We start from the raw sequence: 20,211 nt of genomic DNA, 5'->3' as shown, positions 1-20,211 counted from the left end.
TGTGTTCACAGATATTGAAAGGTTGAAAGAGCAAAAAGAGGACACTGAGGGAACTGATACAGCAGTAACTGCAGGAAGAAGCTTCCTTTTGAGGTGGGGGAACAAAAGGGAAGAGATGGGGTGAGCAGAGCTTACTGGGAGGTCCCTCCATGCTAGTGGGCTTAGCTACAAAATGGAGGATGAGAATTAAACCACCTACTTCACAGAACCACATGAGATTAAAAATTATGGAAAGTCTTTGCTTTTAAACCAGAAAGCACTATACACACACACACACATAGATAAAACTTCAGATTTTAAAACAAAATCCTGTGGTTCAACAAATCACAGACAACACCCAGGACGAGATCCCATTCATCTTCAGAAAGACAAGGAAGCCTAGAGTTTCCTTGTAGTTTGTCCAGTGAAATCACCAGGACAGGCATAGAGGTAGAGATATCAGGCTGAAGCTGGGTTCAAAATAAAGCATGCATCTAGTGGGGCTGCCTGTCCTCAGCATTTCTCAGAAATCTAAGCTTCTAGTAGTGGCATCATGCTTCTTCCTCTTTCCTTCCTTTATTTTGACTTTCTTTCTTGGCCTCTCCTCATTTTCCCTCTTTTATACTCACTCTTGCTTATCACTTTGGTCTTTTTAGTATCCCCTAGTATTTCAAAGTGTTTCTTTCACTCATTTGACAGTCTGGGGAGTGTGGTGTGGGTGGAGTAAAGAATTTGCCAGAGCCTGATCTGCTCCTCTCTCCTCCACTCAAAGAATAGAGTGGAAAGACCGAAAGAAGCCTCTTTCACAGAATATTTTCTCCTCAGTGATTCTAGTCAAAAAAAAAAAGATACTTCTGGGAAAATATTCAAGGATATACTTAATTTCTACACTCCTAGAGAAAAAAATACCAAGCACTCTCTTCTGGAAGAAAAGAGGACCTTTCTCCCTGATTCTTGAACTCACTTCTTGGAGGGTCACCTGGGCAGTGGAGCACAGTGTTTCAGCGAGTGGGATCTGAAGCCGAGCTGCCCAGTTTCTTCTTGGTTGTGAGACCTTGGGCAAGTTACTTAGCCTTTCTATGTCTCACACTCCACCTCCGTAACACAGACATAGTATTTAGTACCTACTTCATAGGGTTGTTGTGAGGAGGAAATAAATTTATGTATATAAAGTACTTAGAACCTGGTCCATAGTGACTATTCAATGAATATGAGTTTTCATTATGATTGCTATTATTATTTAAGATTAGGCAATCCTTGTCTCTTCTGTATGAATTGAACAATTTGGCTCCATGTGGTTTAGTATGTTGCAGAGGTTCACAAACATTTATCTTTGGGGGAAGAAAAAGAATCATTAATGTATTGTACATGATGGCATTTTTTCCCAATATTTTCATTCCAAAAAAATATATATACATACTTCTGCTTTTGCTTTTCTTAAACCAACAGCACACCAGACAGCACAGAGCCAACCATGAGACCACTGAGCACGTGGAAGCAGCCAGGATGATTGTCGACCTCTCTGACATAGTCACAGGTAAGATGGCAAATGGCCTGGACCGAGCCGTGAAATTGGCCCCTGTGAAAAAAAGAAAGTCTCAATAATAACATATTACTAAGATACTATTATAATGAAAATATTGTGGAAAAGGTATGCCTACAGCAGTACCTGGCACTTAGTAGGTTCAATAAATATTTATTAAATTAAATGATTAAACAAACGAACCAATAATAAATCCAAGATTTGGATTTCTGAAGAACTACAAGAATGCAATTCCAACAATAACATACAACTGTTCTTTCCAATTTTGTCCATTACTGATGGGGAATTCTTCCAATTCTCCCCTTTTATTCTCAGACTTACCTTTTTATTCTCAGACTTACCTTCTCCACCAATGCAAAATTTCAGTTTCACCCTATGTTCCTCTGATTAGAACAAAAATGCTCTTAGCTCCAAAATGTCTGCAACTACTTGCTCTGACTTATCTACGCTATTTAAAATATGGCATGTAACACACCAAACAGGGGCTCAGGGACTCCTACTACAGAGCCAAGAGAATTTCTAACGTCCATGAGAATTTCGTTATCTAGAAAACTGGGAGCAAAGCAGTGGCTGATAGACAGAGCCATCCTAGTTATGGAAGACGGGGCAAAATGGGCGACTTCCTTTTCAGAGAGCATCTTTCTAAGAATTCATCTCAAACTCCTCCCCCCTCCTTTTTTCTTTGTGAGGAAGATCAGCCCTGAACTAACATCACTGCCAATCCTCCTCTTTTTGCTGAGGAAGACTGGCCTCGGGCTAACATGCATGCCTATCTTCCTCCACTTTATATGGGACACCGCCACAGCACGGCCTGACAAGCGGTGCATCGGTGCGCGCCCAGGATGCGAACCAGGGCTGCCAGCAGCGGAGCGAGCGCACTTAACTGCTTGCCATGGGGCCAGCCCCACAAACTCTTCCTCTTTTAATAGACTAAAATTTGGTTCTCACTCCATTGTTATTTTTGAAACAAAGCATAAAAGAATCTAAAAAAACACTTGCCTAGACACACAAAAATCTGTACATAAATGTTTATAGCACTTCTACTCATAATCACCCAAACCTGGAAACAACCCAAAGGTTCTTCAACAGGGGAAGGAATAAACCAACTCTGGTTTATTCATACAAAGGAATACTACTCGGCCAAAAAGAAAAAGAAGGAAAAAAGGAAAGAAGGAAGGAAGGGAGGGAGGGAAAGAAAGAGAGAAAGGAAGAGAGAGAGAGAAAAGGAAAGAAGGAAAGGAGGGAGGGAGGGAGGGAAGGAAGGAAAGAAGAAAGAAAGGAAGAAACTCTTAATCTATAATGACTGAGGTGAACATCAAAGGCATTATGCTTAGTGAGTGAAGCCCATCTCTAAAGGGTACATACATAATGTATGATCCCATTTAAATGACCTTCTACAAAAGACAAAACTATACAGATGGAGAACAAATCAGAGTTATTAGTGGTAGTGGCAGAGGAGAATGTGAGGACAGAGGAATAACATAAGGGAGATTTTTTTGGAAAAGTTCTGTGTCCTGACTCTGGTGGTGATTACATGAATCCATACATGCATTTGAATTCATAAAAAGAGATACCATTAAAGATCAATTTTACCATATATTATTTTTTAATAAATTTTTTTTAATTTACCTATAATTTTGGAGATGATAAATATGTTCATTATCCAAATTGTGAGGATGCTTTCATGGAAGTGTACATTCATATGAACTTATCAAATGGCATGCTTTAGACATGTGTAGTTTATCATATGTCAATTATACTTCAATACAAAAATTAAAAATTAAAAAAATACTTCCCTATGAACTTTATTTAGTTATAGCCAGCATTTTTGAGTAGCTCATTCAAAACAAACAAATGCCAAACTCTGTTTTCATCTGAATACCTCAGGCAAAAACAGAGTTTTTATTTTCTCTACTGGAGGAAACACCATGTTTTTCTTTACTGTGCTTTCTTTGGGCTGAACCTGACAATTTGATTGGAAGTCACAGTCAGGTCTTCAGTCTCTTGACTCCTGGCTGACTCAGTCCCAAATCTCCCATAATAAGATTAGCTAGAATGGTTCTCCTGTGTATACATCTTATACTTGAGCCACGTTTGGCTTGTTTGTTATCAATGAGTTGCTTTTTATGGGCATCTTAATAAGCTAAATCTAGCCCAGAGATGGGGGAATGAGTTTTACTAGGGATTCACAGAAGTAAAAATAAAATTCTTCAATCTTTTATCCATTTTCCAATAATTGCTCAGTGATTGCTTACTATATTAAGTGGATAAGTTACTGTTCTCATGCTTCAGATATTTACAAGCCAGTAAATGAAATAAGATACACATACAAATGTTGGTGATACAAATCAGAATGTGACACACCACCTGAATAATGCAAATCAATTGCGTTGGAAGGTTATTTTCCATTCATATGATCAGTAAAAGCGTTCGAGAAGAGGGAATATCTAAGCAGGGCTTTGAAGGCTGAGCAAATAAAGACTGAAAGGAGAAAAGAATAGCTGATGTTTAGGAAATTAATGCTGGGAAATACTGGGAATTGATTGAAAGCATTTTGAGACAAATTTTGGTGGGCATTAGATGTTAGCCAAAAGGCCCTTGACTATATTCTGAAGGCAATAAAGTGTCATAGAAGGGAAAATTCTGAGCTGAGAAGTGGCATGTGCCATGTGAGATATAGAAGATCAGGCCACAGAAGTGTTTAGAACACAAATAATGACAGAGAGGCTGAAGTCAGGGAGGGCAGTTTACAAGCCTGGAGCAGTAATCTGGGTCTAAAAGAGAGACCACCAGCTTTCAAATAGTTTTAACAGCAGAACACTTGTTAAAAATGTAATCTTAGACATAATCTCAATATACTCACGTACTCATAAACAATATGAATATTATTTATTTGTGCTTATGATGTGCCAGGTTTTTCTATACCCTGAGGATATAACGCTGAACTAAGTAGAAATCTTCTTGTCCCTTTGGGAACTTAGGTTCTAATGGGAGACAGAGTACAGAGGCAACAGACAAACAAGCAGATACACAGATACTCTGATGCCAGGTAGTGCTAAGTTCCATGAAGGAGACTAAAGAGAGGCTGGAAGACAGAGAATAACTGGAGGTGGGAGCAGCGTTGGGGATGGTGTTGTAGACTGACTGATCCAGACAAGGCCTCTCAGAGGTGACATTTGAGAAGAAACCTGAGTGAACTAATGACTGAACCATGTGAATTTCCGCAGGAAGAGTATTCCAAGTGTAGAAATGGCAACTACAATAGAGCTTCTCTGGATTAGGTGACAGGAGCATGCCTGGCTCCCTCAATCTCTTCCCAGCCCAGCAGCCCCTGAGAAGCCCCTAAGCATGTCGTGGGTCCCAGAAATGGTTGGAGAAACCAGAGCCTAGACCCCAATAATGATAGTGAATGTGGAAAGGCTGCATGGGCAGCAGTAGTACAAACTTATAGAAACCCTTCCCTCTTGACAGTGTCTCAGGAAGTTCAGAAATGGATAAATGGGTTGGATTAGTGAACATATCAGAAAGACTTATGAGGATTCCATACCCACTTGGTCAGACCTATTTAACTTCCGGTTCCTCAATTCTTTATTTCTAAAATAGCATAGCAATTATAGTCAACAATGCTGTATTATAAATTTAAAAGTTGCTAGGAGACTATACCTTAATTGTCCTCACCACAAAATGGAAATGATAATTATGTGACGTGATCGAGGTGTTAGTTAATGCTACAGGGGCAATCATATTGTGTCAAATCAACATGTTGCACACCTCAGACTTAACAATGTTATGTCAATTATATCTCGAGAAATAAATATATGTAAAGAATCTATATACATAAAGGAAATGAAATATCTTTATAAGTCTGTGATTTATCTATGGAGCTGAAGAAATGTATGTCTTTGTATACAGTGATTAATGAAAAATTGATTAAAGTGACATCTATTTCCATAAAAAGATAAAGATATGGACAACATTAGAAACTTTGGAAAGACAGATTGCCAATTTCCATGATCTAAAAGCAGGAATCACATCTGCCATTATCTGCCATTTCTGGGTATTAAGTAAATTCTGTCCTTTTTCTTCATTTTTAAGAAAAATAAATAAATAATATAGACAAAAAATAATGAAATAAAATAGAAATAATGATGTATTCCTCTCTCTAAGATAGCTGTTCCGCACTCTAAGGAAGAAGAGGGAAAATACTGAAAATGATTGCAAGTTCTCTGCTTGATTTGTGGATGAATGAAATAGTAACAGTATGAACCAATGCTGGTCACATCGTTATTTTGAAGCCTGCTAGAAATAAGAAATTTCATTGATTGGCATATCAATGTGTGAATGAGGGCTGCTTTCCCAAATGATTCTGGCACTAGAAATTGATATACCTGGAAACAAGGAGTTACTCTCAGGACCTGTACTGTTAAGAACATAATACCAATGAGTCACAGAAGTGCAGGCTTTTAGTGTTTTCTTTTTATCTTCCATCTATTCTCTTCCAATTTAAACTTTTGTAAATCTCATTCTGGTAGAGCCTCACCTCATAGACCTGGTCTTGAAAATTATGAACAAAAATTTAAGGAAAAATGTTAAAGAAAAAACTTTTAAATGATTCCTCAGTTAGTCTACTTGACAAGTTATAGGTGGAACCTAAAAGAAAGTCATAGCCTAGCAAATGTGAAACGAAGGCCAGCTCAAAATCACAAGTGTTACTGAGAAGTTTCTGTCTGCATTGCATTTTACATTTGGTTTTATAACTTATTCCTTAAGGTAACATTGATGAAGTATTTAGTTAGTCCTAGTTAACCACTGAGGAAATTAAAGGGCAAAAGTCTTTTAAATATCCAACAAGTCTGGGACAAAGTATCCAGCTCTGCAGACTCTTTAAAATGTTACTCTTTAAAATATGCCCCTGGGAATCCCATGGTCAATGACACTGACTGAACATGTTTCTCCATGAACCTCAACTTACATGAAGACACCTTCATAAGTGTTAAGAGGATATCTGCCCTATAAAATAATGATAATATTACCTGACCTCAGAAGATATTCCCTTGGTGAAGAAAAATGTTCCAAAACTTGGAATTAAGGGAAAAAAATGATTACAGATCACTGTGGAGCATTTTCAAACAGGCTTATCCAAGTTTTATCAAATTCTCTGGAACATATTTTTGTTTGACTTAAAATTTAACATTAATTAGGGGCCAGTCTTGTTAATTTGCAGAAGATTGGTAAGCTGCAAATGATTTTTGTCCAGTAAAGATGCAAATGATGTTTGTAGACATGTAACCTCAAAGGTTACCGTTTTATTGCCCTGTATCCAATTTGGCAAACTTATTTCAGCTGTTCTTTCCTGGCTATATAATCTATATTTCTCAAATGTTTTTAAACCAGCTTTGCGATCCTGCTGGTTCTTTTATTAATGAGTTAAGTAACTTGTTGACAAGTGCTCATTATATATTCATGACAGCCATATTTTTAACTTTTTAAAAGTATACTATGACAGTGTGAATTTAAGTTTCATGAGGAAGGACTCATATCAGGCCTCAATTAAATATTGGTTGTTGGGCTTCAGATACCTCACATCAAAACATTCAATTTCCTTTGCCGTTTCCAATAACTAAGAGATTTAAATCCTGTAAAGATTATTTTAATGTATTTTATAAAACTTTGCATTATCACACCTGTGCATTAACTGCTTCCCAAAATTGCATGTCTTTTAAATATCAAACTAACTTTCCTGACAAAATTAATAATTGATTATAAATATCTACTTTTCAGGTCAAATATGATGTTTAGTATTTTTAAATCCTTTTAGGTACTCTCTTAGATAAGGAGTATTTTCCTGGAAAATCACAATAATGCATACGATATTTAAATTACTTTTTTCAAGTAGATAACTGTGTCTCTATCAGAATTCAATCCTTTAAAAAGAGGATGTCGGGGGGGCCGGCCCAGTGGCGTAATGGTTAAGTTTGCGTGCTCCACTTCGGCAGCCCGGAGATCGCAGGTTCAGATCCAGGGCATGGACCTATGCATGGCTTGTCAAGCCATGCTGTGGTGGTGTCCCATATAAAGTAGAGGAAGATGGGCAAGGATGTTAGCCCAGGGCCAGTCTTCCCTCACCAAAATGAGGAGGATTGGTAACGGATGTTAACTCAGGGCTCATCTTCCTCACAAAAAAAAAAAAAAAAAAGAGGATGTCAGAGCCAGCCTGGTGGCGTAGTGGTTAAGTTCACGCATTTAGCTTTGGCAGCCCAGGGTTTGCAGGTTTGGATCCCCAGCGCGAACCTACCCACTGCTCATCAAGCCATGCTGTGGTGGTGTCCCACATACAAAATAGGGGAAAGATTGGCATGGACGTTAGCTCAGCAACAGTTTTCCTCCAGCAAAAAGAGGAAGATTGGCAACAGACATTAGCTCAGGGCCAATCTTCCTCACCAAAAAAAAAAAAAAAAGGATATCAAAATTTGCACTCTCACTACTCCTCTGTAGGAGGAGATTGTCTCTACTCTTTGTAAAAGTGGGAAGTGGTATTTTGCATAGGCTCATCCGGCTTGGAGTTTAATTAACGTGTGATCCACCACAAACTTGTTCAATAGTATTACCCTCTAATAAAGCAAAAATTATCAAACGTATTTCAGAAGAGAGATATTTTTAATGTTTTGTCAAGAAGAACTGGATCATATAAGCAATTTAGACACACCTTATACCCGGATTTCTAAAGCACTAGATATTGAATGAGTGTAGTCACCACTTCTAGGGTGGGGAAACAGTGAATGAGGTGGGCAGGACCGAAAGAGAAGATTTCATAAGACTCAATATCCCATGACTCTATTATAAATTAAAATTTTCCAATTAATAGCCAACCACATGTCATCAAAATAAAAAAAGTAGAATATTCAAAGTAAATTTTAATAATTAGAGGAAAATGTACATTTGGGTTCTTGCTTACCAGCATTCTCCAGAGCCTTAATTTCTATGTGGTCTTGCTTCTCATATCTTAATGATATAACCAAGTGAATTTTTTTTCTGAACAATGATGACTTCTTATTCATGATAGGAGCTATTCCCATTACAAAGGGGAAGGGGCTATTTTTTTTTAAAGAAGCAGATAATAAAAACACAGTGTGCCGAAATTACCTGGAGGGGAAATGACAGTAAAAATAAAGTGCCAATTTGACCCAGAGATCAAAACTGCCAAGTTGGAGAAGCTCACATAACCATCTTGAGTTTCTGCCTGAGTACACCCTACAACAAGCACAGAAACAGAAAGTAGATGTTAGTTACCTACTCAAAAGCATTTCTTCAAGTCTTCTCTGTGGATAGGCAATTGGACAACAAAGGAAAAATTTTTTTTTAATTAAAGAGGTTACTAAATCCATCAGGCTTTTCTTAAAAAAGTCTTGGAACCAAATAATTCAGGATAGAATAATAATAATAATGGCTAACAAATGTTAAAAGCTTACTATGCCAGACAGTGTGCTTTATATATATCATTGTAAATAAACTACACCACAACCCTATAATATACGCTATTATCTATATACTAGAGATTAGGAAATAGGCTCATGAAAGTTTGTATTACTTGGTGCTGGGCTTAAAACCCAAATATACTTGATTTCAATTCTTAACCACTACTGTATATTGACTATTTTCTTATTAAATGTCTCTCAAGAAAGAAAGTCTATTAGCTTTCCAGGTGGTCACTTCCTAGGCTTTGCCTCTCTTCTATTCAAGGTATCTGTAATTTATCTGGTAGCAGAATTAAGCTGATAGACAAGGACCACAGCAATGCATCAAATCATGACGGATAAAGGCTACCCTGATTTAGCAACTTGGATTGCCTGGGCTATGGTTTCCCCACTTAAAATGCAAAACAAAAAGTTTACGTCTTCCAACAGTAGGCTATCCATTTATAAAGTGAAAGAAGGAACTTAACTCAGGATCACATTCACAATGCCATTAATTAGTCTTCTGACTCCACTATCCTCAAATTACTTTGCCAATTAACAGCTGCTACATTTCACTCTGGAAATGTCACCATGATTGGTTTGATGGACACTGAGAAAGCAGAGCGGTCTTAAAGTTTATAAATTGGTTTGAGATCTTTAAGGCTGAAAGGTATCATAAAGATACAATATGCTTAGTGTTAACATTTTTCAATCCAATTGCTGCATCCTTTTTGTGAAAATATTGTCTTTCCTCATGAATTTTGCAGAGCTAATTAAAACTTCCTTTTTCAGAAACATCTTTTCCTTCATCTCTTCAGAGTCCCAAAATAAATAAAATGCCCAGAAAAATGGAAATAAATAAGCCAAGACTCAAATAAATGATAGGCGCCCAAGATAAATGCAGTTTATACTCTTTAAAACCTATATGCATCAAAATTATGGTCAATAAACTCTTGCAAACAATGAACCGCAGAGTACAGATGTTCAACATGAAATCGTTCGCTGCAGTTTTCCTTTGACAAACGTCCTTATTGTTCTCATCTTTGGAGGAATACAAAGCAGCATTTAATCGAAATGTGTCCGTGGAGCACAGTGAGCCTGCCTCGTAGAACAGCCGCCAAACTGCCTAATGGAAAGTACTTTAGCTCCAAATGAGTTTGCTTTTGTGTTAAATACCAGCTTGCCTCGGAGATCTCTACAAAGATTCCCATATATATCTATGATATTCTCAGATTTGAAGCATATGTGCCCCAAAGCTGAGGCGGTTGCTGCCGAGTACAGTACATTACTCCAGGGTTCATCATATCCCTGGAATGGCAAGTGTAAAATACACAAATGCCATTGACAGGCTCCCTGATCAAGCTGGAATAAACAATGGGATGAGATTGGGGTGTTGGGTTTGAAGCAAGATTGAAATTGATGACATGACTACCAGGGACTGCTACCTGAATGTGTTTCTGCAGGGCGTATGGCTTCTAAAATACCTTTTCAGCCCAAATTCTCCCCACAACTATCCCTCTCACCCCTAGCCACACACTAGCAAACTGTTAGATCATTAATGTTGAGACTTTATTTTTTCAAATATTAAGAACATATTTTTGTCTACAATTAGGATCTATAATTAAATACCAAAGGAACTGAAGGACCCTTTAGTAATAATCTTTGAGTATATAAATCCACTTTTTGTTAATAGATTATAACATCTTTTTTACTGAGGAGGATCTACTGAGACAAAAGAACATGAAGTTAAATTGCAGAATGAATGATTTACACTAGACATATAGATATGGTTTTGTTGTAGCTATTTTTTTCTCCAGAAAATACTTAGAATAAGTTAGGTAATTCATCCCAAATGGTTTTGGTTCCATTCTTTCTGAAGTTAAGGAGAAGTACTTCATGTTGGTTTCAAGACACACTTTCAATCTCATGAAATAGGGTGTTTTGGTGATGTGGACATTCTCAAAACAGAAAACTATACAAAATTTTCCCCCTATTTTATTTTTTATTTTTTTTAATTTTTTGTTTATTGTAGTAACATTGGCTTATAACATTGTATAAATTTCAGGTGTACATCATTATACTTCTATTTCTGCATAGATTACATCATGTTCACCACCCATATACTAATTAGAACCCATCACCACACACATGTGCCGAATTATCCCTTTCACCCTCCTCTCTCCCCCCCTTCCCCCTATTTTAGGATAAAAAAAAAAAATGTGTGCATAGGAGACCACCTCAGCCCATTCCTCATACTTTCCTACTGAATCTCCCAAGCAGGACAATGGTGACAAAACTGATCATACAAAATAGATTATACCAAATCAAACGTGTCAATGATTCATTAGTAAGGAACCTGCCCTTCAACATGTCACCAACAAGTCTCAAAGGGTGCTTTATTACCATGACAGCAGTAACTCTGCATAAATAGCCAATACTTATAACCATATTTCTAGAAAGAGGAGTTGGCAAAAGTTAACCAGATTCCTTGCTTCTTCCCCCATTAGGATATGCAAAAATCCTGGTGATGATAGATGATTGTACCTAAGACATAACTGTTATTCCTCTTTTTTTGCTTCTTTTACCAATACTAAAATATACATTATAATCTGTATTTAATATGCATATTTTGAAAACATTTGTTATTTTCAAACTGCAACTGAGCTAATATTTAGAAAATCTTTCTAATCTAAAACAGCAACACAATGTTTAGTTCAGAGATTTACTTTGATCCTAGCTCTTGGTTAGAATTATTCGAAACTTCTGAATTCGTGCAGACAAGGTAAATCCATTGGTTGGATTCTTCTAGATTGTCCTGTACAGGTTTTTGAGGAGGGCTGTCTGGGTTATAGGTTTTGGAGTGGAAGTGGATGCTTTCCTTTCTGAGAATATTTTTCATGACCTACCTTAAAAATCATTTTTAATCAGTTTGAATTCTTGGGTCACTTTAGTAATTTTCCCATCAAAACTAGTTAGAGGGATTAAAGGGATTTAACAGGTCCACTTTTTCAGACGTTATAATCTTTGGCCTGCTACTGGAATAGAGGAGATGATTTCAGAATGCCCCAGTGGACCATCCTGTTCTGGATTATATCAGGTTGATACAAAAGAAATTTCTCTTCACTTCAGAGTAAACCCCAGAGTTGAACGTGATTGTGCATGATTGGGACTCCCTCAAATGAGGGGGAAGTACACAATCCCATCCATAACTAGAGGGAGAATCTCTGGGTGCTTTGATGACTATGAGGCTGCTTGTTCTGAGAGGACAGCCCTGTGCATTGAGCATTGAGGATCTCAGGCAAGATCTGCATGTTGAGAGATGCCCCCCTGGGCTGCACACATAGAGGAGGCCCCTAGAAGGAACAATGATTAATAATTTGTGGGGTGGGCTAGAGGGGAGCAGATAAGAGAACAGAAAGTCCTTTTGACTCTCTGAAACACAAATTGTAACGGTCATAAACCAGAAACCGATCATTCCTGTTGTCTCCAAACTTTCATCACACGTACGGAAAGACCTCTGCCTTAACTTGGCCCCAGCAGCCAGTGCTTCCTTACCTTTTCCCGTTTCTCCTCATCAAAACTCTTGCCTTTCGCTCTTTCTCCAGTCTTCCCCCTTTCAGTAAATAACACCAATATCCACCCAGTACATCGAGGTCAAAACCTAAAAGTCATCCTTAAGTCCTGTTTCCTTTACTCCCAGCAGATCCTGTTGATATTACTTCTAAAAGAGACTCTGGACCCACATACTTTGGTCTCCACCATAGTCTCTTGCCTGGCCTTCTGCGATCACTTCCCAACTGGCTTCCTAGATTTACTCTTGCCGTTCTCTAATCCACCCTCCACGGAACAGGGGAGTCTTCTAAACACGTAAGTCAGACCTCCTCACGGCCTGCTTGCAACCCTCCAATGGCTTCGCCTGTCGTGAGCGCCGAGTCCAAACTCCCTCTGTTGTCTGACTCCAGCCCACCTCTCTGACTTCACCTCCTCCCTTTAACTCCCTCAGTCGCTAGACTCCTTTGCCTTCTTTCTGCTTCTCAAACACATTCTCCTTAAAATATTTTCTGTGGATCACATTGTGTACTGTTTTAAAACATAACAACATAATGATTGAACCAATTCATAAGAAAATAACCTGCACTTTTTAAGCTCTAAAACAAAGACAAGACAGACCAGTGGCAGTGGCAGGACTGACCCTTGGGGATTCTGAGTTCCTAACCTGTGACAGCCCACTAGGGGACCTTCTCATGTCTTTGAGTAGGTTGTATTCCAAGAGTTTTGTTTTTTGTCAGAACTTAGAACTCAGGAACCATTTTTCCTATAAAAACCATGCATATCTGTTTGTTTCTTTCTAGGCCAGGCCCCCAAATGCACATTCTGGGCCTCTCTGAAGAATATGTAATCAAACTTTCTTCAGCCAAGGCTAAGAATCTGCACTTTAAATAATACCCATTTAGATTTCCATATACACAGCCTCCAGGGAAATTAAATGAAGCTAGCAGTGGTACTGGCATTGAGCAGGAAGGTAAGAGAGGGCAAAGAAAGATGGAGAGGGGACAATGAACTCTGAGGGCCTGCTCTGGGCTAGGTGCTTCACATTTGCCATTGCATTTATTCTTTATAACATTAAGAATGAGTGTTTCTGCTTCCCTACAGAAGCCACATTCTACCTGTGAATTGCTCCCTGGGCCAGTCCATGACGCTGTACCAGAGAACCTGTTGTCTTAGGGGGCCTGAGTAGTCCATAGCAAAGCTGGGATTTGAGACCCAGCTGAAGATTCCATGCCCTTTTCCTTACACCATATTGAGGATACGGGGATGACGAAAATGTTCCTTCATCATGCAAGGGAAGGGAGAGGAGGAGGTGGTTCCTTAGGTATTTACTGCCAGCCCAATCTTCCTTTTCGCAGAGACTGGCATTGTAGACTGGGATGAAGGAGATTTCTTTCAAATTACTGAAGATATTGAGTGTTACCAACCTTGCTGTGAATTCCTAATGGTTGCAAACATCTTCTGTGCAGATGCAGTGCTAACAGGTCTCTGAATGTCACAGATACCTACCTTTTAGCACTGAGTCTGATGTCCCTTCCAGGGAAACAGAAATGGCCCAAGGCTCTGAGGGGGCGCCCAAGGACTCCACTCTCTGATTCTGGAGATAGGAAAAAATAAAGAAAAAGATGGATTCAGAAGAGAATTTTGTGAAGTTATCTAAAAAAGAATTCAGACAAAATCTTTTATAAAGCACATATTAGGTAGAAATAATAAGCAAAGGAAGGAAAATGATAAATAAATATTTTTTCTCTTGTTAAGAATAATCAAAATTAGCTTAATGAGAGAAGAGAAGAGAGATTATTGCAAGAAAATTTAGGGCAGGGCAGTGAAGAGGAGAAAGGAAAGCTGAGTTATAGAAGAGGAGAGTGGCATTATGTGCTGAAGGTTAATAAGGAACGAAAGGTCGGGAGAAGAAAGCAGGGGAGAGTCAAGGAGTGCCAGACTAGATCGAAAGTGACAGGTTTCCTAGTGTGGACCTCAGTCCCACGGCCTTCTGCCCTCTGCAAACATGTCAGGGGATGCATTTTAAAAATAAAGAGTGGAAAGTTGATTTAACTATCATATTGCACTTTTTTTTTTTTTCTCATGACTTTAGTAAATACAGAAAACATAAAATAGAAGTGGAGGACGTGGACACTGAAATTAGAAATAAGTACTGAAGCCTCTTGTTGATGATTTACTTAACCACATATAAGAGAAATCATTTAAAATAACATAAGACTATAATGCAGATGTGATGGCATAAATGCCTTCATTAGCATATGAAATTACTCCTTCAGATATAGATATATTTCTTTGAGAAGGCTAGATTTCCGAGAAGATATGAGAGACCTACTTGAAGAATTCGCTTGGGGAGGAAAGGTATCAGAATTATATTTTTACCCTTAATCAAATTCTGGACTTTCATAGCAAGTGAAAGGAAAGCAGGCTGTGAAGGAAAATGAAGAGAGTAGTTACAAGTTCTAAGCGCAGCAAATGTCACACAGTGGGCACTCTGTAAATATGTATCATGATGATGAAATGGAAAACATGCTGAATACAAAATGCTACCTGGCTCTAAAGAAAGATTATTACCTGTGAACAAGTTACCTGCTTATCTAGAAAAACCAGTTGTGGTTGTACTACAAGTTCTTTTCCCACTTCTCCATCTGAAGGCTCAACTAGGACTGCAAGAGCATAGGGCCGAGTATATATCAAGTTCCCAGTTTTAAAGCTGCTTGTATTTCTGGCACATGTTAAAAAAAAATAGAATACATCCATGAGATTACAAATATCACTGCAGTAGCTATTTTCCATAATACATTATTACCAGTGAAAATATTCACATTTGCCTTTGTTTCTAGAAACTTAGTAATATACTGTACGGCAAACATGAACTTATAACCAAAGCATAATTATATGTTTATTTTATATGTTTGCTTAGCCAAAGTAAAGGATAGACTGGGTGTATGCGCATGTGTGTGGGGGGGGGGGCGGGCGGGGAGAAGCACAAATTATGAATCTAGGTTTTTATCACAGTTTATTAACATCAGCCCCAAAGCTTCAGAGAGGGAACTTAGCAGACTGAAATACTTAGAAGGTGGGATATGTTCAGTAGTATGCTCGTAAATCAGCTCTCCCCCAAAAGGCCCTGATTTGTAGCTTTTTCCAGTTTCCGGAGTATACATACTCTCACTATGGCTGATTCAGTGGTACCGAGATGACATCACTGAAAAGAATTGGGAAGACATGCCAGAGGGCCAGCTCCTGCACACCACTGTTTTATATGGAATAGCTCATGGAAACCTCACAACAACTCTTTCATAGTTATATTCTCCACAGTGTGCTTGCACTAACTAGGTTCAATAACCGTGGGATTAATTGATTAATTTATTTTAATTGAATGAAGCCCATAGGGAGAATAATACTTATAAATATATGCTGAGCTCTTACTGTGTACCAGGTACTATTCTAAGCTTCCCACATATAAACCCATTGTATCTTTAAAATGACACTATGATGTAGGTACTCTTATTTACACATGAAGAAACTGAGGTCCAAAAAGGCTGAAGTAACTTGCCAAAGGTCTTACACATAGTAAGTGTACGGCCAGGGTCTCCAGCAGTTAACCAATGGGCTATATTGTTTTTCACCTCTTTCGAGCACATTGATTGCTGATGTGACTTAGCAGTAAAATGCAATAAATAAAAAATAATAATAAAATGGTTATATAATTCACAATACCTCAAAAGGTCTTTTTCCCATAGCTTTGGTATTTTTGATAACCAAAGATACCTTCATTAAAAGAACATTATAGATTTTATATCTATTGTCCCATTAAGCCTATTGTGTATTACACACCATAACATGCAATTGATTTTTAGCAATTAAATAGAGATATATAGACATCATTTATCACATATATCACCCTAATATAGAGCATCCCTTGGTGATTTATACTCAAAACAGCCTAGGTCGGGTCTAACAAGGCTTTTATTTTTTAAAAAAAGTATCTTATCCTGCCCTCAATTAAATGCCTGTGAGTCAACTATTTTATTCCCCCACCTTTTATTTTATTTTTTTTTCTGTGAGGAGAAAAGGATAAAATATTTATCTAAAGTGGAGAGTGAATGTCAGGTAATGGTGACAATTAGTCCTAAAATGAGGCAATAGCGGAAGAGCAAATACACTAGATAACCAACTATGAAGTTTCTCTAGGAAGCAATTTCCCTCTCCCCTGAGAATCCTGGGAAATGGGGACAGAGTGGGAACATGTGGTCCTAACAACCCCCTTTGGTCATCTACCAGCTAAGGCCCTGACCTCTCTGCTAGAATCACTTACTGGGAATTCAACATACACTAGCCTAATCATCATTTATTAGTTTCCTTAGCCTGACTTTTTTTTTTTAAATGGAACAATTTAAATCAGATTTTTAAAATCCATGCTATTAATTCTATCCTTCTATGGGTCCTAGGTTACTGGAAAATTCTAACATTGTTACCAGATCCTATTTCTCCCCTAACCTCTTTCTGAAGTGCTTTCTGATACAGGACAGCATGCAGGCTAGCAGTGTGGGTTAAAGGAACCGAAAGACTCCATCAAAGATCCTGACATAAGTACATTGATGTCTAGAGACGAAGGGATGGGAACCGACTGCCTGAACTCCCGCTGAAAGGCCCGTCCCTGACACACTTTAAAGTTTATTGTGAGCAAACATCTCTTATTAAATGTAAACAGCATGGCACTGGAGGTCAGAGACTTGCTGCTAGAGCGTATCCCAAGGTAATACCACTTTAAGCTCCACATAAACTCTTAAGCAGTTTCTATCCTAAAACCTGACCGTAGGTGGTACAGTTTTTTACGATATGTTATAATAGTGCAATAAATCTGTTAGCTTAAAATCGAATCTCCGTGGCCTTTTAGAGAAATCATCATTAAATGCAGGGTCCTGTTAATGATGCCATCGAAGTGAAATTGTTTAATCTGCTAAGGGGGTGAAAGGTCACCAAATGAATTTTTTATAATACATCAACTTGACACGCAATAGGGAAAACTGTAATAGATAAAGGCAAAGGAAAAGGGCACTGTCTTCTTCTGATAGGTCAATAGCAGCCAAGAGAGTCACTCATCCACTTTCCTTTCACGATGGGGCTCCTTTTGCATTTAATATGGACACCCAATTAATACCTCAGCACCACAGACAACCTCATTTTAGGTGACTTATAGCAATTTCTCCCCCTTCCCTGAAATGAAAGTGATCACAATACATCATAGCATTGTGCGAATTAACGTTAATTGATTCAAGTTACCAAGCAATGATGGGCCACTTATATAATCTAGGCGTTATTGGGTGCTAGAAGGGATGGAGGGAAGATTAGATTCCAGTGTCCGTTGCTGTGACGACGGGAGTCACCTGACGCCTTGTTAGACAGTTGTAAGGTTCTATTGCTGGCCCCAGTGGGGTCGTCAGTAAACTAGAGAGATGTCCAAACATCATTATATGCTGCTCCGATATTAAAGCAAAGGGATTAGCAACTTATTGCAAGCAACCTGGATTTGTCATTGTGCTGTCGTTATCCAATTTCCAAGCGCTAATGTGACTGTAGCCTGCAGGCAGAAGGACCTACAGCCAAACTTTAAAAAATGGGGGAGAAAAGTTCCCTCCAATCCTCCCAGTTTTCACCACTATTTAACAGCTTCCAATACCCAGTCAGGTATGTGAAAGAATTTTTTTTTTCCTTCAATGCTTAAGTGCAGGCTAAAAGAGAAAGATGAAGGGCATACAGAAATATCCCAGTTTAGAAATCACCACTATTCATTTCAAGTCTTGCTTGTCAATCTGCCAGAGCCGAAATGCTTACTCTGTGGAGGTGGGGATTATTTCCATTTGCATGGCAAACCCAGCAAACAAATAAACAAATAAATCCTATTGGTGAAAGCTGGCTGTGGGCAAGACCTCTGGTGGGGTGAGGGTGTGGGTTAGACATACTTCCTCACTTCCCCTTTAACATTCATTTCCTGAAACCTACTGAGTCAGGTTCCTGTAAAAGAGCCCCATGTTTTGATTAAATGTTTCAGGGTGTCCTGCGCATTTTCAATCATGCTTGCTTTAAATAGGCTAGATAGGGGAGAATCTACGGGTGCCATTAGAGGACTTGAATTCCAAGGGAGTTTGCCAGATTCTATACCCTAGAAGAAGAAAGTAGTTCTCTAGTCAATTCAGTTTCACATATGTTAACCCTCCTATCATATACAAACGTTGTTCAAGGCACTGTCAGGTACACAAAGATAAATAGAACACCACGACCTCTGTCCTTCAGGAACATTCTTCCATATAGTTTGTAAGACAAGAATGACTTTCCTGGCTATCTCTTAGTTGACAAACACCATTTTACTTATATTTCATAGTTCTTATGCTCCCTATTAAACCTAGCCAGATGTCCTTAGTGGTTGTCAACTTCTAAGAGGGAAGAAATGTCTTATGACCTGGTGGTTTCCTTCTGGTACAATAGCATAGTGATTCCAATCCTGGCACATAGTAAGCACCTGATACATGTTACTATTGTAACACTATGAAAAATTAGTACCCACCATGCTCTTCCTCTGTTCTTAGGTCACTAAATGCCTCTGGAAAGCCACCACCTATCTTGGCCTGGCCAACATCAAGTTCTGGTACACTTCTCAATTGGTGTGCTGACTGCCGTGCTCTAATACTTATCATTAAACTCCTGTGATTCTATAGAATTATTCATTTCAAAGTGAGATTTGAGTAACCCTAGGTGTAGGTTGCAGTGTGCCAGGAGTATATAAAGACATGGAATAAACATGGCACGTCTTCCAACAAGGTCAATTCAGGGTCAAAACCTAAGTACTGTAGTTGGTAAATCACTTAAAATAATATGTTATAAATCTAGCGTGAATATCTTATCTGGGATAATGGAAACTCTGAATACATTTTTGAAGATCATATACAAAATATTCAAAATTTCCTGTTTGTATTGGGGTGCTATAGTAGTCATAGTCTGACCAGGAAAACAGGAATCACTCAAGATCTTTCTGACGGAAGGGATTCAATACACGATATTGGTTGCACAGGTGTATCTGAATAGCAGAGAAGCCAAACAGGTTACATTTCACTATTTGCAACAAATATGTAATTATCATTTATTATGCATGACACTGTGCTAAGGTACTCTTGGGAATATAATAGTAAGTTGAAGCCTTGACCACCTAATAAATGTTATAAAGATAAAAATATACTTAAGTTAATTTTATGAAAAACTAGATTAATGGTTAAGCAGGTTCCTACTGAATTAATGATTTCTTTGTAATAGACATAGAATAATCATATTTAATATAACATATTCCTATTAAATAGTTGCATAAATATTTGTTTTGCCTATCTATTAATTTTAAAACCTGTAGATTTTCATATGAGCCATACAAGTTTTTGGACATCGTAACTATTCAATTAATGTTTGGGAAATCAAAAACATTGAAATGTAAGCTTTCATGAGTCTGTATTATATTCACCTACAACTTCGCCATCTGCACACATAAATCTCAAATTACTTGATTTTAAGGTGGTGTGGTTCAATTTTGGAATTAGAACTACATGCGCATGTGGGTGGGGAACTGTTGGATGCAGATATATCAGCAGCCGCAATGGATTACAATTAACATCCTGTTTATAAGGAATAGCAGAA

The 20,211-nt window shown here is 38.1% G+C and overlaps 1 protein-coding gene across 1 annotated transcript in view; it reads right to left on the bottom strand.

Annotated features, from left to right (window-relative positions):
• Positions 1–20,211, bottom strand: part of PKHD1 (PKHD1 ciliary IPT domain containing fibrocystin/polyductin) — a 415,790-nt gene that overhangs the window by 19,949 nt on the left and 375,630 nt on the right. Inside the window, exons 60-63 of the mRNA XM_058554174.1 lie at positions 15,115–15,250; positions 14,035–14,122; positions 8,666–8,773; positions 1,400–1,558 (exon numbers count right to left, since the gene is read on the bottom strand). Coding sequence (XP_058410157.1) covers positions 1,400–1,558; positions 8,666–8,773; positions 14,035–14,122; positions 15,115–15,250 — 491 coding nt within the window. The remainder of the gene's footprint in view (positions 1–1,399; positions 1,559–8,665; positions 8,774–14,034; positions 14,123–15,114; positions 15,251–20,211) is intronic.

The sequence above is a fragment of the Diceros bicornis genome, chromosome 14 (genome assembly GCF_020826845.1).
Source record: "Diceros bicornis minor isolate mBicDic1 chromosome 14, mDicBic1.mat.cur, whole genome shotgun sequence".
Taxonomy (NCBI): domain Eukaryota; kingdom Metazoa; phylum Chordata; class Mammalia; order Perissodactyla; family Rhinocerotidae; genus Diceros; species Diceros bicornis.
This window is presented reverse-complemented; position numbering and strand designations above follow the sequence as displayed.